This window comes from Zootoca vivipara, chromosome 7 (genome assembly GCF_965207765.1).
Source record: "Zootoca vivipara chromosome 7, rZooViv2.hap1.1, whole genome shotgun sequence".
In the NCBI taxonomy this organism is placed as follows: Eukaryota; Metazoa; Chordata; class Lepidosauria; order Squamata; family Lacertidae; genus Zootoca; species Zootoca vivipara.
In genome coordinates this window covers 8,269,245-8,289,344 of record NC_142590.1, presented here as the reverse complement: position 1 = coordinate 8,289,344, position 20,100 = coordinate 8,269,245, and the positions used below count along the sequence as shown (strand labels likewise).

At 42.1% G+C, this 20,100-nt stretch overlaps 1 protein-coding gene across 1 annotated transcript in view; it reads right to left on the bottom strand.

Annotated features, from left to right (window-relative positions):
- Positions 1-12,315, bottom strand: part of KIFAP3 (kinesin associated protein 3) — a 70,818-nt gene extending 58,503 nt beyond the window's left edge. The window contains exons 1-8 of the mRNA XM_035124014.3: positions 12,094-12,315; positions 7,165-7,296; positions 4,877-5,031; positions 3,319-3,374; positions 2,269-2,410; positions 902-1,001; positions 564-688; positions 142-240 (exon numbers count right to left, since the gene is read on the bottom strand). Of these exons, the coding sequence (XP_034979905.2) occupies positions 142-240; positions 564-688; positions 902-1,001; positions 2,269-2,410; positions 3,319-3,374; positions 4,877-5,031; positions 7,165-7,296; positions 12,094-12,188 (904 nt within the window). The 5' untranslated portion in view covers positions 12,189-12,315. The remainder of the gene's footprint in view (positions 1-141; positions 241-563; positions 689-901; positions 1,002-2,268; positions 2,411-3,318; positions 3,375-4,876; positions 5,032-7,164; positions 7,297-12,093) is intronic.
- Positions 12,316-20,100: the final 7,785 nt, after the last annotated feature.

Below are 20,100 nucleotides of genomic sequence, written 5' to 3'. Positions count from 1 at the left end.
ACCAAAATAAGCTTCACTGAAATAGCAGCTCTGAGTAGCCCAAATAGCTTCAGTGTTAAAAGGACATGAAGAACCTTGGAGTCCTTGTCAACCATTTCCCTAAAGAACTGAGAAAGTAACTACTACAATAGGAATTTGTACCTCGAAGTAGCTGCTCTTGCTTGACAACAAGCCCCTGGTACTTTTTAAAGGTTTTTTCATATTCTTTTTTCAGGGTCTGATTATCAGGATCTTCATCAAGTGACTATTGGGAGTTAAGAATATTCTTAATACATCAGGAAGGAAAAAAAAGAACAGAAACTCTTCAGTAGTCATGAGTACAAGCAGTCTGATGGCCTGCAGAACTTTAGGAGAGGAACCCTAAGAGGGGACCCCAAAATACTCCAATGGAGACTGAGCGTGCTTAAGGAACACACAGTAATGGCTAGATTTTTTTAAGGGAAGGGGGTTGACTGGCTGGAACTCTGAACAGGAGCACTAAATGCTACAATATTATGTCCCACTTGTCTACTACAGATAACAAAGCTAATGTGAGGGCTAAGATAAAATTACAGAAAGGATATCAGCTTTCTTCTTCTTGGTGAGTTCTTCCTGCCACAGCTCATGCCTCTTCAATTCATGATCAATGATGTTCATGCAGAGAGCCCCAATCTTGTAGTGTGTGATAAGTCCATGAAACTGAGAAAAACTATGTTATGAAAAATACCAAAAAAAAAAAATCAGACCAGTGTGATTGGCTTTGAAACAAAACTTCTATTGCCAATCTAACACTCACACACACAAACAGATCAGTGATGTTGCAACAAGAGAGGTTCTACTCTATGCTTCAGCTTCCTCATTTAAAATATATATATTAATTTTTCAGAATACATTCATATACATTTTAAATTATGTGACATACCTGGAGAAGCAGAAGAAAATATAAATGATATTAGTAGCAAGTTCTACACTTTGTTTCCAGTCCTCTCGTAGAACTCTGGCCAAAGCCCCCAGTGCAGTTTCTAAAGAAGGGAGAGAGCATGATCAGTCTCAGCTGCGGATTACATTGCATCAGGAAGCAAACATTCTTGCCCCATAAGACCATCTGAAACATGCACTTAGCCACAAAATATATCCTGCCATGTTACTTCAGATTAGTATCCCTCTAGAACTTGCTTTACAATATCACTTAATCTATGCTATCTGGGCACACAAAAATGGCAAGTGGGTTTGCGTTAGGTACAGAGAGCAGGAATGGGAAAACAACAAGATCATGGAATAAGATCTGGACAACAGGAAAGAATTGCAGCGTAAAAAGAGGGCCAGAGGCCTTCTGAGTCTGGAGCATGGGAAGTCGATAAATTCGTATAATTTGGCAGAAGATTTGGGAAAATGTTTAATTGATATTTTTGTAATTTGTATAATTGGAAGATGGATTAGGTATTTAAATAGGAAAATCTAATAAAAATGTTTACTAAAAAAAAGATCCATAAACAGTAACACCTTAGAGGTCCTGGGCCCGAACGAAATCAGATTAGCCTCAACTAGAACCAGGGCCTTCTCAACGTTGGTGGAACACTCTGTCTCAGCTGTTTTATATCCGGTGTTAGCCGCCCTCAGCCCGGCCTCGGCTGGTGAGGGCGGGGTATAAATAAAATGTTGTTGTTGTTGTTATTAAAAAAAATAAGTAATTAAGCTAAACCTAACAAACATACTAAGTCTAACCAGGGTGGAGAGGGTGAAATGGCTGCTGAGTGATACTGATGACTCTGTGACTTATAAGGTGCCTGTCTATGCCCTAGCATCTAGGAACAGTGCTTTTTTTCTTATAAAATGTTTAGGGGTATTCTCATATTCCTATTCATATTGAAATACTGCCCCTCAATGAGGCCAAACTTAAGATTCACAAAATGTTTAAGGGTATGTGTACCCCTGCGTCATCCCCCCCCCCCAGAAAAAAGCACTGGCTAGGAAGATTAGGAAGAAAGAACTGGATGAGCTAGCGGTCAATTGCAAAGGGGACTCCGAGAACTAATTTGCACTTTTTTTGTGGAGAATTACTTTTTATTCTGTGTAATAAGAAATTTTGGTGGATTTGATCATGGTTTTATTGCATGTGTAGTGACTGCTATTCTTGTTTTTGTTTTCCTTCTTTGGATGATGCCAAGGCCTTCAGCTAGCACTGAAAATCTGAAAAGCTTATTTGAAAATCTGACTACTAAGCCTGCTCCATTTACTGAGGCAAAATTCCCACCACAAGCTGAAAGTTAGAAATAAGCCTAAAATTACCATTAAGCAGAAGTTCTTCCAGATTATCAGGATTTCTGGCCAGCTGCAGAATGAGTGCAGAACCACGCACTTTATCAGGAATATCTTCATAAAGTAGTTCAATGTATTCGTCCATGTCATTGATATTGGCTACTTCATCAATCTGAAAATATCAAGCAGAGAAAAAGAAAAATACAGTCATACCTCGGGTTACGGCCGCTTCAGGTTGCGTTTTTTCATGTTAAGAACACGGCAAACCCGGAAGTGTTTACTTCCGGGTTTCGCCCCGCGCACATGCGCAGAAGTGCTCTATCACGCTTTCGCGCATGCGCAAAAGCGCCACTAGTTACGGACTTTTCGGGGTGCAAACGGCACCCTAGAATGGATTGAGTCCATAACTAGAGGTACCACTGTACTGCAGACATGCCAGGAAACAAATTGCAAGTACTTAAATTCATTCCTTCTTTTTCATATAAGTAGCCCCACTGCATTTAAAGGATAATTTGTATGAGTAGCTAGTGAGGAATGAAATCTTGTATAAACAGGTTTGAAATGAGACATTGAGAGATAAGTATGAATAAAAACTTCAGGGGTGGGGAAGATAGCCATTATGAACATGAATGTGCTACCCAAACTAGTCATTTTATTTTGTAAAGTGTCAGTTTCCATATCATTAAACACAGTAGTTAAGCAGCATAAAATTATATCAAACATTGTTTGAATTATTTTTTTAAAAAAACAACCAAGAGCATTATAGAATCTTAGAATCGTAGAATTGGAAGGTACCCTGAGGGTCATGGAGTCCAACCCCCTGCAATGCAGGAATTTCAACTAAAGCATCCATGAAAAATGGCCACCCAACCTCAGCTTAAAACCCATTCAAGGAAGGAAATCACCATTTTAAAATTTTACAAAATGATTATGAAGTACATTCATATCATGTACTACTGCATCTTGCAATAATTTTTTAATTCATATAGAATAGATGAATTCATTCCAAACAAGTCAATGAGATGACAGAAAAGTTTAACTACACAGTATTTAAAATCCTCTAACTTTAACAATGCCTACCTCCATCCCTTCAAAAGGTGGTGGATCTTTTGGCTTATTGGATTTTTCCTTCTTTTCTATGGAAAGAAAACAGAGTCATAGCAATAAAGGCTTCTTTAATGTTCTCGCTTTATTTTAAACTGCCTCTTTATGTTCAGCTCAGGAGAACTGAAAAGTGCTGAGTCAGTCGCACCCATACATGCCAAAGGCCTATGCATGCTCGGGGAAGTTCCATTGAAATCCATAGTTTACTTATTTCTAGGTAGACGTATTTTGAGGTCAGGGTATCAGTCTAGTCCATTATCACAGATTACCACTTAGGTTACGCACAAAAGAAAATGCACACAACCTGCTTCTCTGGGCACACCTAAGGGGACACTATCCCTCCTAGCAGCAGCTCATTGTAACCTAAAGAATGACATTCCAGAGGAGCAGCTGCCATTAGAAAGGCAAAACCACTAGAATGCCTATATTACACAAAACCAACTGAAATGAATGAATGGGGCGAAACAGGGGGAATATCCAGGAATCCTTGTCTTGTCTGCCTGTGCCAGCATCTACCAGTGCCAGTTTCTTATGTCTACCAACCTTATCATCATTGTTAGACACTTAGAAGACTATTCCATGGTACTTTCCGCCAGACAGAAATATACAAGAGAAGATTAAGAAATGAACATACTACGGGGCTGACAAAATAGGAATTGCATTTTGTACATACTGGACTTGGTGTTTAACTGAATAAGCTACATTTTAATATGTTATGTCACGGTGTTGATTCTGACATTATGAGAAACTATATTTAATTTTGAGAAGTAGTTTCTAGTAAATAACTTTACAATTGTTATTACAGTCGTACCTCGGGTTACGAACTGCGCAAACCCAGAAGTGTTTTCGCCGTGCACGCGTGCGCAGAAGCGGCGTGTACGCTTTGCGCATGCGCAAAGCGCGAAAATATCAAAATTAGCGCTTTGCGCATGCGCAAAATGGCGGTTCGGGCCTTTTTCGGGTTACGAACTTTTCGGGTTACAAACTGCGACCCGGAACGGATCGCGTTCGTAATCCGAGGTACCACTGTATTTGCCATTAGAAAGGCAGCATGTGTGTAGTCAGGATTTTTGTTAGTGGGGGCCATTGCTGAGCTTGGGAATCATGGGTAAAATACTCTGTAAATAGGACATTGCAGGGGGCTACAATTTAATGCAATCTTTTAGGATCCCAACCTTAGGGACTTTCCTTCTACCTTCCCTCTCCACCACCCCTACCACCTCCCCCCCAAAAAAACCACAGATCAGAGTTGAAAGCATCATACGACATCTTTCTCTATCTCAATAAATGCACATTTGGGAAAGAATTTTCAAACAACAAAAATGCCAGCGATATTGCTTGATTAATGAAAAATGTATTCATATTTTAGTTTTCTTATACTTGGCTGGTTATGTTTTCCCCAGAAAGTTGTTTATCTGGTGGAAAGAGAGGCTGCCTTCACCACTGCTCTTCTCCCATCAATAAACAGATAAAAGTGAGAGGTACCTACACCACAGACTGTTTCAAAGTCTGCATTTCATCTTGTTTTGCCCACCTTTTGCCGATGAGGTGTCTCTGCGGTTCTGCAGGTAATACAGCAACTGTTCTACCTCTGCTAGTTTGGAGGGGTGAATAAGCTTGCATTCCTCCACCACCTTCCGAGCCAGGGAAGAAATGTCTGTGTTTGCATTGAGACTCTTCAGTCGGATGCTGTAAAATATAATCCAAGATTTTTCACTTTTAGCTGATGCAGATCTCATATACAGCGAGGGGGGAAAGTATTTGATCCCCTGCTAAATTTGCCCGTTTGCCCTCTGACGAAGAAATGACCAGTCCATAATTTTAATGGTAGGTTTATTGTAGCTGTGGGAGGCAGAATAACCACAGGTAAACCCCCAGAAACCCACAAGACAAAAGTCAGACATTGATGTGCATTATAATGAGTGATATAAGTATTTGATCCCCTATGAACCAGCCAGATGTCAGGCTACCTGGTATCTTCACTGTATGTAATGAGCTGAGATTAGAATCACCTGCTGTAAGGGAGAGGTCCCTGTTTAGGGAAGTTCTTAATGTTTGATGCTGTATTGTTTTTAATATTCAGTTGGAAGCCGCCCAGAGTGGCTGGGGACACCTCTACAAAAGACAACTGTCGACAGAAGCAATCAATCCAGCAGATTCCAAAGTAGCCACCACGACCAAGACCAAAGAGCTGTCCAAGGATGTCAGGGACAAGATTGTAGACTTGCACAAGGCTGGACTGGGCTACAAGCAGCTTGGTGAGAAGGTGACAACAGTTGGTGCAATAATTTGCAAATGGAAGAAACACAAAATAACTGTCAACCTCCCTCGGTCTGGGGCTCCATGCAAGATCTCATCTCGTGTAGTTGCAATGATCAGGAGAACGGTGATGAAGCAGCCCAGAACTACATGGGAGGAACTTGTCAATGATCTCAGGGTAGCTGGGACAATAGTCACCATGAAAACAGTTGGTAACACACTACACCATGAAGGACTGAGATCTTGCAGAGCCCACAAGGTCCCCTTGCTCAAGACAGCACATGTACAGGTCCGTCTGCAGTTTGCCAATGCACATCTGAATGACCCAGAGGAGAACTAGGTGAAAGTGTTGTGGTCAGATGAGACCAAAATCGAGCTCTTTGTAATCATATCATCAAATATTGGGTGAGCACCTCCTTCCCTCAGCCAGGGAATTGAAAATGGTTCAAGGTTGGGTATTCCAGCATGACAATGACCCAAAACACACGGCCAAGGCAACAACGGAGTGGCTCAAGAAGAAGCACATTAAGGTCCTGGAGTGGCCCAGCCAGTCTCCAGACCTTAATCCCATTTAAAATCTGTGGAGGGAGCTGAAGGTTCGAGTAGCTACACATCAGACTCGAAATCTTACTGTCTTGGAGAGGATCTGCAAAGAGGAGTGGGACGAAATACCTCCTGAGATATGTGCAAACCTGGTGGCGAACAACAAGAAACATCTGACCTCTGTAATTGCCAACAAGGGTTTTGCCACCAAGTACTAAGTCATCTTTTGCAAAGGGGTCAAATACTTATTTCACTCATTATAATGCACATCAATCTCTTGACTTTTGTCTTGTGGGTTTCTGAGGTTTTTCCTGTTGTTATTCTATCTATCACAGCTACAATAAACCTACCATTAAAATTATGGACTGGTCATTTCTTCGTCAGAGAGCAAACGGGAAAATTTAGCAGGGGATCAAATACTCCCCCCCTCACTGTACAGGTGACTCCCCACTTACGTGGGGGTTGCATTCTGTGGGGAGCCCACTGCACTACATACAGTTCCCCCCCAGCTGTTGAGTGGGGTAGCAGAGCAGCAGCGAGAGCTCCCACATGCCATTTTGGAGCCCTTAGAGTCTTTTCTTCTGGACTTTTGGCTCATTGGTGTCCTCTTTGGGCTCAGGGGAGGGTCTCCTAGTGAGCCATAAGGACTTTCCAGCTCTCCCCTGCCATTTTGGGTTAGAATATTATGCTTTTTGTTTTTGTTCCTGTTTTTGAAAATATTTTTGACACATTTCATTATTATTCTTATTAAATTTGTCTACCGCCCTTCATGCGAAGATCACAGGGTGGTTCACAACATTAATATACAAAATGAGAACACAAAATAAATAATAAAAATGAACAAAAGCGAAACCAAACCAATAACGCTCCTCCCAATTTTTTATATAATATGTAGAGTTGATATGGTTTACTATATCAAGTCTCAACTGATTTAGGTTATCGAAAATTTCCTGGTTTAAACTTTTTGAAACTTTAAAAATGAAAAAGGTGGACATCAAAGGTATTTTAACAAGAACTTACATTTTTTGACACTCCTTTCGCTCTCCCAGCATGGGATCTCCCATCTCCCCAAGGATGGTAGCTTCCACTTCATAGTGAACAATAAGTGCCTTTTCTGATGGATGTACATCAATATTTCCCCCCTTTACCTTCCTGTTAAGTAAGAAAAATTAAGTGTAGCAATTTAGCTGCGTGATACAATAAGAAAAACATATATTTGACCCTCTTGAAATTCAAAGGTCCTACGGCCCTCCTTAAGCGGTCTCCTGCTACTAATGTATTTATTTAAAGACTGTTTTGTTGTTGGTCTTTTATGTTTTAAGCAATATGCTCCTAAAATCCTTTTTTCTTTCTTTTTAGCATCCCTTATTGTCTTGCTTGCATTTCTTTTGCCAAAGTATATATTCCTTTTGGTTCTCTTCATTTTGTAAGACTTCAGTTTTCTGAAGGAAGCCACAAAGACACCCTCTTGGCCCTGGTGGTACAGTTATGTATCTGTGATATATATTCTAGCTGAGTTTATTGTTGTTTTAAACAATGCCTAGATATTTGCCAAGATATTTGATCTTCTTGGCTTTATCTCTCAGTACAAAGCCTTACTTTCATTTTTTGCTCCTGAAATGTGGGATACAACTAACTCCTATTAAAACAATTTCTAATGAAAAAGCAGTAAGGAAAAACATTGTCTGATCTTAGCACAAAAAGAATGACAGAGCCAATGACCACTTCCCATCACCAAAACAAGCAGATACAATTCTCCCCACCCTTTTCAGGTGAGTAGAATTGTTTGCTACCTACAGAGAACTATTAGTGCAAAATGTACTCAAGACTGTTTTGTTTATCCTCGGAATAGTCAGCTGAGGCAGTTACTACTATTCCCATTTTGGCAAATGGAGAGATAGCAAAATGCAGATGCTTCTAGCTAAGCAGTATGGTATCTACCAGTTCCAGGCCATATTTGCATCATGCATCACCCATGAGCTTCATTGACGTGCTCCACAGTGTGTCATCTAGCCCAACACATTTCAGTTACTACAACAGGCAGAAAAAAGCACTGTGGTCCACCAAAACCCTCAACAATTTTCATGAGGGGTTGTTTGGGAACCACTGATACAGGAGATTATTTCAAGCAGCTGTCTCAGAGTATACATGGATGACACTTCAGGTAGCAATCAGCACCTATTATTTGTCACAGTAACGGATGAGAAATAAAGCTGAGCACACTACTTGGCCTTCCATCTACCAGGTGTACTATCAAGTCACAAGATCATAAAAATATAAAAAGGACTGCCAGACTGCTCATAACCCAACAGTGATCAGAAAGAAGTCTCACAAACAGGGAATGAAGGTCACAGCCTTCCCGTTGCTTGTTCCCCAGGGACTAACATTCAGAGACATGAATGTTAGCAGCCACTTAGTTAGTTAGTTAGTTAGTTAGTTAATTTGTTGTTATGGTTCTCGACTAGCACACACATTTATACATCAAACAATCCAAAAGACAATCTAAAATATATACAATAAATATAAACTTTAACCTTTGTAAACACTGTTAGATAACAGAAGATATCACTACTTGGGAGGGTACGCATATAAATAATATATCTAAACTTTCACCATTATAAAATTATTAGATAAAAGCAGGTATCACTATTTGGGAGAGTACATCTAATAGTGGCACAGGAGCATCTTTAGTTCTGTCCTGTAATTTTATGAGCACTACTAACTAGGTCAGCCCAAATTTTTATGGCTCTAGCACAGAACTTGGCTGCCCTTGTTGTCACATTGGAGTTAGCATCTGAAAGGAGTCACTCTATATAGAAATTGTCCGAGTGTCCAGGAAGCTCAGCCAGCATCGGGGGGTGAGCTCGCCTTGCACCTCCTCGTAGAAGCTGCATCGCAGGAATACGTGGCCAATAGTTTCCACTTCCCCAGATCCACACGGGCAGCATCTCTCACACATTGGGGTCCATTTGTACTTCCCTTGAAGAACTGCTGAGGGCATTATGCGGTATCGGGCTAACATGAAAGCTCCTCTATGAGATGGTATTTCCAAATGGCAAAAATATGCAGCAGGGCGGGGTAAGTATCTCTTTGACTCCTGCGTAAGTGGGGTACTCTACTCAAATCCTTCTGCCTTTCTATATCTGTTATCCTCCGTTTAACAATGATCTTTGTTAGCAGCCACTGAAAAGTGCCCTCACATTTAAAGTTTATTCTGCTAAGTATCATGCCTTAGAAAGATGCCCTTGTACTGTCTGCTTTCTTCTTGCCATGATGCAGTGCAAAAGCTTCCAAAAGCACTATCACCTATCACTTAGTGGAAGAGAATATGTGCCTTGTGAGCAGATTGTCCCCCTAGGTCCAATCCCCCACTGGCCAGTGTTCGAAATTAGCAAGGTGCCAGGCACATTTTACACTAAGCTTTCGACCACTTGCGATCAAGTGAAGATGTCTGGGTGCCAGGATGGCACTTAATCTCTCACCATCTGGAGGTGTCTGCCTGGGGATCATTGGATCCGGACTCTTTTCACACACTAATACCCCATCCTGTAGAAGTCTTATCAGTTACTAGCCAATCCTGTAGAAGTCCTACCGTGTTTCTCCTAAAATAAGACGGTCCTCAAAAATAAGCCATGTCAGGCTTTTAATTACTAGAATAAATATAAGACATCCCCCGAAAATAAGCCGGGGGTGGGAGCCGCTTCGAGGAGCGCAGCGCAGTGCGAAGAGCCTAGTGAGAGGCAGCTGCGGCTGCAGGTGAAGCCCGGGATCTGCGTGGGCGACTGGGGGCGAACGCCCTGAGCGCTGCGGCGGTGGAGAAGAGGCGCCCGATCAGCTGAGGATTGCCTTTCGGACTGTCTTTTTTCTTGAGGATTAATTTTTGACTCTGCATATTCCAAACTATAAGAAATTATAAGTGCTTGGCTCTTTCTGATAGCCCTTTTTTTCTTCGACTCTGCACATTGTGATTCAAAATAGAAATGCCTGGCCTCCTGAGTGCCTTATTGACTATGCATACGCTAGCTAACTAATTAAGGCAGCAAACTCCTTGCGATATCTCTACCGTTGCTTAGCAAAACTGCACACCCCGCTCCCGCTCGAAAAAATAAGACATCCACCGAAAATAAGCCATGGTGTGTTTTTTTGGAGGAAAAATAAATATAAGACGTGTCTTATTTTAGGAGAAACACGGTATCAACTTTTAGAAGACATCTGTTTTTATATATGTGCAGGAAGCTGCCCAGAGTGGCTGGGGAAACCCAGCCAAATGGGCAGGGTATAAATAATAAAATTATTATTATTATTATTATCTTTTATCTGCACAATCAGAATAAATTTCTGGAACCAAATTGCTTTTTCTGTGCAGCTTGAGCCCTGAGCAGGAGCAGTCAGCATTAAAAAGAGAGAGCTCAGAATAGACCAATATATATGTGAACTGTTATTGGATCAAGGGACTTTTCTTCTTCAAGTTCTCAGCATTCTTAACCCAGCTCAAGGTCGTCCTCTGAACCAGCCAGACGTTGAACTGTTAATCGATTGCGGTCAGCCCACCGTTTGGAAAATAAGACTTTAGAGTTGTCTTTCCCCCAAAACAGCAACCAGACACTCTGTTTCGGTGACAGCAACCTTTGGTTTTAAAGAGCCGTTTTTTGCACCTAGTTTTTACGCTGGGGCTGGCCTCTCCAGACAGGATTGGGAGAGATCCCTGCTTGAAACCCTGGATGTCCCTGAATTACAAGTCCCATCATCTCTGACCACTGGCTGTGCTGGCTAAACATGGACCACTTATAAACACCATCTGCAACTCCTCGTAAGATTCCATCAACGGTGTCTCTGAAAATTTTTACCCATCACTTGGGAAGATAGGCGAACTAATGCCGGTGCACCGGAAGAAGCAAAGATTACCAATGTCGAAGCAATGATTCTTCAACATGTACTTTGTTGGATTGTTCATGTTGTTCGGATGCCTGATTATCACCTTCCAAAGCAACTACTCTATTCTGAACTTAAAAATGGAAAGTGCAATGCCAGTGGTCAACCAAAGAGGTTTAAAGATGCTCTCAAGGCTAATCTAAAAAAAATGTAGTATAAACACCGACAACTGGGAAACACTGGCCTGCGAGCACTCCAACTGAAGAAGAGCCTTTACCAAAGGTGCCATGGACTTTGAAGACGCTCAAACTCAGGATGAAAGGGAGAAACGTGCTAAGAGGAAGGCACACTTGGCAAACGCTCACCGTGATCAACTCCCGTCTGGAAACCTATGTCCCCACTGTGGAAGGATGCATGAATCCAGAATTGGCCTCCACAGTCACTTACGGACTCACTGTTAAAACCGTGTTCATGGAAGACCATGATCGCCAAAGAAGAAGTTGGCTAAGGATGATGGGAGTTGTGTTCCATCAAACACCGGGGGGGGGGGGTGATTCGGAGCAAGATGAGCCAATGGTCTGAGCTTCCTTCATCCCACTAAGTTCTCTCCCCCACCTCAAGGACCCTCACCTTCTCCCCAAACCCACCACCAACTTCTCCCCCACCCCACCCCAACTGACCCTCACCTTCTCCCCAAAGCCACCCTCACCTTCTCCCCAAACCCACCACCAACTTCTCCCCTACCCCACCCCACGGGCCCTCACCTTCTCCCCAAACCCACCCTCACCCTCTCCCCCCACCCCACCCCAAGGACCCTCACCTTCTCCCCAAACACGCCGCCATCTTCTCCCCCCCTCCACCCCGGCTTTTTCTCCACCTCCCACCACCTCATGACCCACAGCACCCGACCCCAAATCTCTCCGCGACCCCCTCACCGGCGCCCCTCCCGCACCCCCAACTCGTTGACATCTGAGGAGGGGGGGTGAGGGGAGAGAAGGGGAGGATGCTCGGCCGGGGGGGGGGAGGTGGGGCCGTTTCGCTGCCGCTCCCTAAACACCAGGCCCCGAGGCGCTCTACCTCTTGAGGTACCGGGCGTCCTCCCCCTGCATGGCGGCGGCCGCGGTGCTGAAGCGCGAGGGGGGCTGCGAGGGGCGCCCGTCGCCGGCGGACATCGGGGGAGGCCAGAGGGGGCGGGGAGGGCGCCGTTGCCAGGGAGACGGAAAGAGCGAGGGATGGAGAAGCGACAGGCGGACGCTGAGGGCAGCAAGGCGCAGGCGCAGGCGGTGGCCTCCGAACTGCGCAGGCGCGCTAGGCGTCACGAGGGGGCGGGGCGAAGGGCTCTCAGGCGGTCGAGCTCTGTCAGTTTTGGAATATGTTCCTATTATGTCTCTCTGTGAGTGAGTGAGTTTTAATTCAGTTAATGCTTCGTTGTTGCTTTTTTAATGTTGGGGTTTCTATTCCTCTGTGTTATTCACTTTTCTTGTTTTTAGTCTGTAAGCCGCCTTGAGTCCCTGTCGTGGGGGCGGGGGGAGGCGGGGTATATAATAATAATAATAATAATAATAATAATAATAATATATTTGATTATTGATGTAAACCCCCAAAATGTATTTTCTATAGTAAAGTTTTTACCTCTATCTTCAGTACATTTTATTTTATTGCTATGGCTAGTGGCTGATGCAAATAAAGATTTTTCTGATTCTAATAATAACAATATTATTTTTTTAATGACGGGGTTTCTATTCCTCTGTGTTTTTAACTTTTCCTGTTTTTAATATGTAAGCCGCTCTGTGTTCCTGTCGTGGGGGGGGTATATATATATAAATAAATAATAATAATAGAGGAGATTTTCTAGGGGGGTTGTAGGCTGGTGCATGCATGGGGGCAGGGAGGGCAACTGGCCTACCCCCCCCCCCAAATCCTTTAAAAAAAATGAAAACACTTAATTGACAACTTTTCGGGGGAGTCCCCCAAAGCTCAACAACTTTTTGGACAAACTTTGAAGACTCAATCCCAAAGCTCAACAACTTTTTGGGCGAGCTTTAAAAGCACCCAATTAACAACATTTGGGAGGTTAGGGTCAACAATGGGGGGGGAGCACAAAAATCCTGTCTATGCCAATGCTGGGTTGGGGTTTCCGGGTGCAAAATATCCTGTGCACGAATGCAAACCTTCTCCCTTCTTGCAATTTGAAGCTATTGGTTCGGGTCTTCCCCTCTGGAGAAGGGGAAAAACAAGCTTGCTCCATGTGACAGACCTTGAGATATTTGAAAATGGCTATCATAGCTTTCAGTCTAATCTTTAATTTGGGATTCGGATGTACTGTACAGCTCTGATTTTTAGCAGACAGAAGAGTAAAGGATTACTGGAGGGACTTTGGTAAGTAATCCTGATAAGTTATGTTGGTGTCCTTCTAGTGAGCAGTCCCAGTGCCCATTCTAATGAAAGATTTCCATTTACAGACTGGGAAACTGAAACAGCAGTCCTATACATGCCAGTAATGGTCCATATGAGTTCATATATGCAAAAAGACAAACAATTTTTCATTATCTGGAATATTCTGGGAATGGCTCCCTAGATATCAAACTGTTCTCCATGAAGATGGGTGGGCCATTAAAAAAATCCATTATCTCACTGCTAGTCAATGGAGTATTATAGATACTTGAATGACAGGAATGATTTTTTTAAATGGGACATCTTTCTGTGTGAAGTTATAAATTGCATAGTGTTAGAATTCAACTCAGAATTTATCTGCATTGCAAGTGATGGGAGAATGTCCAAGTTTGCTTAATACAAGATAAGACCTTAACCTTACTTTGTGTCTGTAGTGTTTGTTTAATTTACTTTAACTGATAGTCTTTAATTTAATACAGAAGTCAACTTACAAATGGTTGTTGGTAAAAATGAACATAAAAGGGATTTCTGCCCATAAAATGGAATTATTGCAGTCCTACCTAGTTACGATGCTGAAAAATGGATCCAAGGCTTCCTGATGTCCAGCTACCTCGCACATCATGATGGTCTATGATGTTCAGCATGTGCCTGAATTGATACTTTAAAGGCAGCTTTAGTGAAAAGGGCATTGGTGTTGCTGAAACCCAGCATCTTAGTGACCGGTGAACTGTGACATCACTATAACTCCAGACTTACTTGCTGGTAAGAAAAGGAAAGTCACAGTGGTCATTAACTTGTGCTCTTTGTCTTTCTGGGGTTTTGTTTTTCATGCATCTCTAAACATATTTTGTCCTAAAAATAACATTTATTTATTTATTTTTACAAATTTTGCTCCTTTTTCCAGCCAAATTTGTAAGATTTGGATACATTTTAATCTAAATGATTATTATGTTCTGACTCATCTAAATGGAGTCCATCTGCTTTAAAATGTTAACCAGATGAAATTCTCCTCCTTCCCTATACATAGGATGTATTTTTAAGGGAACATTTTAATTACAGTGGGCCAGATTTAACTAAGTTGTGCTTATGGAAGCCAGCACAAGAAGTCTTGCTAGTGCAGTGGAACTTCCTCCCTTATCCTCCCCCTCTGCCTTTTCCAAATTTGTTCAGGGGGGTCAGGAGAACCCTCAGAACAGCAAGAGAGGGGTGTGATGTTGAATGCTGCCCTAAATACTTACATCATCATACATCATATATCGTTTAATTTGTACGCTATCTTTTGATAGTTCTAATCATGCTCAGGGTCTATTACAACATGAAAAAATACATAATTACAAACACAATAAAAGATGTCATAAAGAATAAAATGTCAAAAAGTACACAACAAAATTTAACAATTTCCACATAAATCATAATAAGTTCTCAAATAAAGATGACAAAAATCAACAGTAGCAACAAGCTCCCCCCTCCCACAAAAACCCTAAACATTCATTCATTCATTTACCAACCACCTTTATCTTTATCTTCCAAGGACTTTGTTTCATTCTTGCAACAAACGTTTTAGGTAGGTTAGACTGGCCCTAAATCATCCAAGTGAGCTTCATGTCTAAGTTGGAATTCAAATCATGGTCTCCCAGGTCATAGTCCAACACTCTAACCACCATATCCTAGCCCAAGATTCATTTTTTTGTAGTTGTAGTCATCCACGGCCTCACCCTCCTAGGTTGGGTGGGGGAAAGGCCTGCAAAGAAATGATTCAAAATAAAACATAATTATGGAAACTTTCTCAAGGAAAAGCAGTATAACCTAAGAAGCAGGGATTGTCAATGAGCTTTCCATTGTAACTAGAACACTTTTAATGTTTACCTTAAAAGCTCTGGCACATGAGATTGTATCCATACAAATTTACTAATATGTATTTTACTAATCCAGGGGAAATGCTGTACTATGAGTCCCCAAGGCTTAATATCTAGGTGTTGGATATTTGATAAACTTAACATGGTGCTTTCTTAGTGGGATACAGCCCTCCTGGGACAGCTTTGTACAACCCAACCCATTAAAAATACAATGTATGCTTCCCTTGTCAGGTCACTTCAAGCGGTTTTCTTAAATTTACATTTGTTACTTGATCAGACTCCCCAATCTCTGGAGGAAATCTTTAGTCTTTTCATGTTACAATGATTTCAGTTACTGGGGACGACTTGATACAAATGTTATTTTAACTACTAAAGGTAAAGGGACCCCTGAACATTAGGTCCAGTCGTGACCAACTCTGGGGTTGCGGCACTCATTTCGCTTTACTGGCCGAGGGAGCCGCTGTACAGGTCATGTGGCCAGCATGACAAAGCCGCTTCTGGTGAACCAGAGCAGCACACGGAACACCCCGTTGCGGGGATTCGAACTGCCAACCTTATGATCGGCAAGCCCTAGGCTCTGTGGTTTAACCCACAGCGCCACCCGCGTTGTATTTTAACTCCTAGTCCTGAGTTAAACAGAGCTGAAGAGAGTCATGTCAATGCAAGGAAAGAACAGATAGAAGTATTTTTAATTACGTTATGTATTATTGTGGTTTTATACTCTAAACCGCTCTGTGATCCTCAAATGAAGAGAAGTTTATTTATTTATTATTATTATTATTATTATTATTATTGATTATGATGATTATACAGTAATAGTAAACTACTAAAAATAAAAGCAGATAACATGGTTTGTAATATGTTTTTTTAAGGTCAGTGAATAAGTACAAATGACCACTTACCAACTAATAACAACCCAAGCTCTAAATGTAGCTATATCAAAAGCTGTTCATTTGTAGTGTTCTACTACATTCCATCAAGTTTTGAGGATTTATTTTAACCACCACCTGGCTCTCCAAATAAGTGTCTGATAGAATACATATGAGTAGTAAAATTATCCTCACACTTGATAGAACATTTAAAAAGCCACTGTCTTCCAACACAAATTATCTACAGTGGTGCCTCGCAAGACGAATTTAATTCGTTCCACTAGTCAATTCGTTTTGCGAAAAATTTGTCTTGCGAATTGCGGTTTCCCATAGGAATGCATTGAAATTTCTTTTTTTTGCCCATAGGAACGCATTAATTAAATTTCAGTGGATTCCTATGGGAAACCGCGATTCACAAGATGAATTTTTCGCAAAACGAATTCATCTTGCGAGTCACCATCAGATCGCAAGATGCATTCGTCTTGCGAAAAATTCGTCTTGCAGGGCATTCATCTTGCGAGGTACCACTGTATTGGCATATACAGTTTGTTGACTTTTCTTTAGAAACACACACAGGCATCCAAAACAACTCAAGGCAAGTTCTCAAATTATAAAACTGTATGCACAACTTGTGACCCACCAGGCTAAAATATCCTTCAGTTAGCTGTATCACATGGCCTGCCAGGAACACAATACAGTGGTACCTTTACTTACGAATTTAATGCATTCCGAATGCACATTTGTAAGTCGAAAAAAATTGTAAGTCGAATCCCATAGGAATGCATTGGGACAAAAAAATCGTAAGTAGAAGCAACCCAATCTAAAAATTCGTAAGTAGAAAAAATCCTATCTAAACCGCATCCAAGATGGCGGACGGAGCTCCATTCATAAGTAGAAACATTTGTAAGTAGAGTTATTTGTAAGTAGAGGTACCACTGTAAATGTCTTGTTTTGATCTCTGTCTAGGAGTGCACAGGCTGGGAAGGGATGTCAAGCCCTTTGTAGGCCATGGCCCATGCCTGGTGGACTGCATTTGGCTTTGTCGGTCACTGGCTGTGCAGTCATGGATTGAATATGGCAGCTGAACTGGAATGGTTGTCAAGAGAGCTCTTACATAGGGCATTGCTTTGTGCGAAAGGATCACCTACACAGCTCTGATAGGACCTAAGGCTCTGTGCTCCAGGTTTCATATCTGCAATCCTACCTTGAAACCCTGGGACTGAAGAAACAAGGCCTTTCTTCTGGTATTTCTGCATATAATGTAATTGATTTAGCAGTAAACGTGAAATGGCCTCAGTGGAACATATCTGGCAAGGCTCTCTGAGGAGTGAGTTCTGTGATGCCAACTCCTACAAGGTCACAGAATGTGAGCCTAATAAAGAGGAAGCATTGAATGCTGGGAACGAGCAAGGGGAAAAGTCTGTTGATAAAAGAGGGGAGGGGGAAAGGATTCAAGGGAAGAACGCAGATAGCAAGGCATCAGAAAGTAAAGGAAGAATGAACACAAGGATCAGGATTGAGTCTGAAAGAACTATATAGTATACAAAAAGCAGCTTAATAATAATAACAAGTGGCATACCATAAAATTTGGCATGATGGTTTATTTTGTGGTGTGTCCATTATTGAATTTACGACTTAATTGGTTGTTTTTATTTATTAAAACAACTACCGGTATTTTTTAAAAAAATCTGCCATGCTGAATGCTGTTTGCCCAGAATAAAAAATGGGACAAAAGAGATGAATGCCCTTTGGAGCCTTGGATCCAGACTTGGAGCAGAAATATTGAAATCAATGAGGCATGTGGACTATTGTTTTCAGTTGGTCTAAAATCATTGGACTGAACCAATAATGGCTCTAACATAACACCTAAAAGCTATTACTACCTGTTTTCAACCTTAGAGGAGCAAGCAAGCCCCATTTTGAATAGGAGCTAACCAACAGAGGGCAACACATGCCCATATGAAATAGTTCTTGCTCCTTGAAATTTCTGGTCAAAAATATTATAGTGACCTCAAGCAATTCGCCGCCGCCGCCCTGCAAGAGATCAATATTAACTTTGAACAATTCCCATATTTTTTTGGGGGGGGAGATTTTCATTATAAAATGTATGTTCTAAATATACACCACTCAGCAAACAATTTTTTGCCCTTCCATACAGCACATACCTTTTTCAGAACCTCAAACTCTTTATCCTTCCAAGGCAGTACAATAATGAGCAGCTGGTTTTCTATTATCCAGAGAACTACAGTTGGATAGGGAGTAATCCAGCATTAGTTACAAGTTGGAGGACAAACAATTCGTACACAGTACCAGAAGACGGGTAATGAACATTCCACCAAATGGGTCCTGTTGGAGATTATTTGCAGAATCCCCTCTTTCAAAGTGGTTTTTCCTCTCACTGATGGAGTCTGCCTTTCTTGGCTACAACAAAGAAGAAGAAGAAGAAGAAGAAGAAGAAGAAGAAGAAGAAGAAGAAGAAGAAGAAGAAGAAGAAGAAGAAGAAGAAGAAGAGGGGGAGGAGTTTGGATTTGATATCCCGCTTTATCACTACCCAAAGGAGCCTCAAAGCGGCTAACATTCTCCTTTTCCTTCCTCCCCCACAACAAACACTCTGTGAGGTGAGTGGGGCTGAGAGACTTCAGAGCAGTGTGACTAGCCCAAGGTCACCCAGCAAGCTGCATGTGGAGGAGCGGAGACGCGAACCCGGTTCCCCAGATTACGAGTCTACCGCTCTTAACCACTACACCACAATGGACCTTGAATGTAAGGACTAACTGTATCTGTGAGTGCGAGTGTGTTCACCCAAAGTCCACCACCAGTTATGGCCACACCTCTGCTATGTGGCCCCTGAGTACTCACTCACCACCCCATGTGGCCAAAATGTGGCCCACTCCTAGTTTAAGTATAACCCCCCCTCCAAAAAAAACCCCAGTTTGCAGTGTTGTGAAAAATTACAGACACATCCCAAATACCCTAAAACAATAAATAGAACTTATTGATAAATGCCCCATCCTGTGTCTTGCTGCAGCATCACACAGGCGCCAGGGGGGGGGGGAGGCAATGTTTTGGTGCCATCAATTTACTTTGTGCTTCGTAGGCTAACATAAATGCAAAAGGGAGGGGGGTGGAAGAGATGGCATGTCAACAACTGTGTCCGCACAACATGACAAAATGATGTGACGTTGTCAGCATTTTCACCATGTAGCAGTGGTGCTGGAGGAGACTCTTGAGAGTCCCATGGACTGCAAGAAGATCAAGCCTATCCATTCTGAAGGAAATCAGCCCTGAGTGCTCACTGGAAGGACAGATCGTGAAGCTGAGGCTCCAATACTTTGGCCACCTCATGAGAAGAGAAGAATCCTTGGAAAAGACCCTGATGTTGGGAAAGATTGAGGGCACTAGGAGAAGGGGACGACAGAGGACGAGATGGTTGGACAGTGTTCTCGAAGCTACGAACATGAGTTTGACCAAACTGCGGGAGGCAGTGCAAGACAGGAGTGCCTGGCGTGCTATGGTCCATGGGGTCACGAAGAGTCGGACACGACTACCGTAAATGACTAAACAACAACAACAGCAGCAGTGCAACAGGCAGTTATGCCCATGCAGATATTTAGGATGTGGCTAGCATATGCTTTTTCATGGCCACTAAATGCCCGCTTGCTTTTTTTTTTTTTACAAAAAAAGGTCTTGCATCAGTGCAGAATGAATGAAAGTGCAAATTTAGGTTTGGTGAACCTCCAGGGGAAAGTTTATGGGATTGCAAGCAGCTACAATCTGAAGAAGTCCTTATGGTTTTCTTATGCTACAGATACATTATCATTAATGTAGCTGACCTCCCACATCCCCTAGTGCATTATCATGTTATTTTTGTATGGCTCTGAGCCCTTAGTGGTTGCGGGTGAGTTATAAACCTAAAGACATGGCCTTTGTATTGGGAAACAACAGTGCTAAGGGGTGCAGGAATA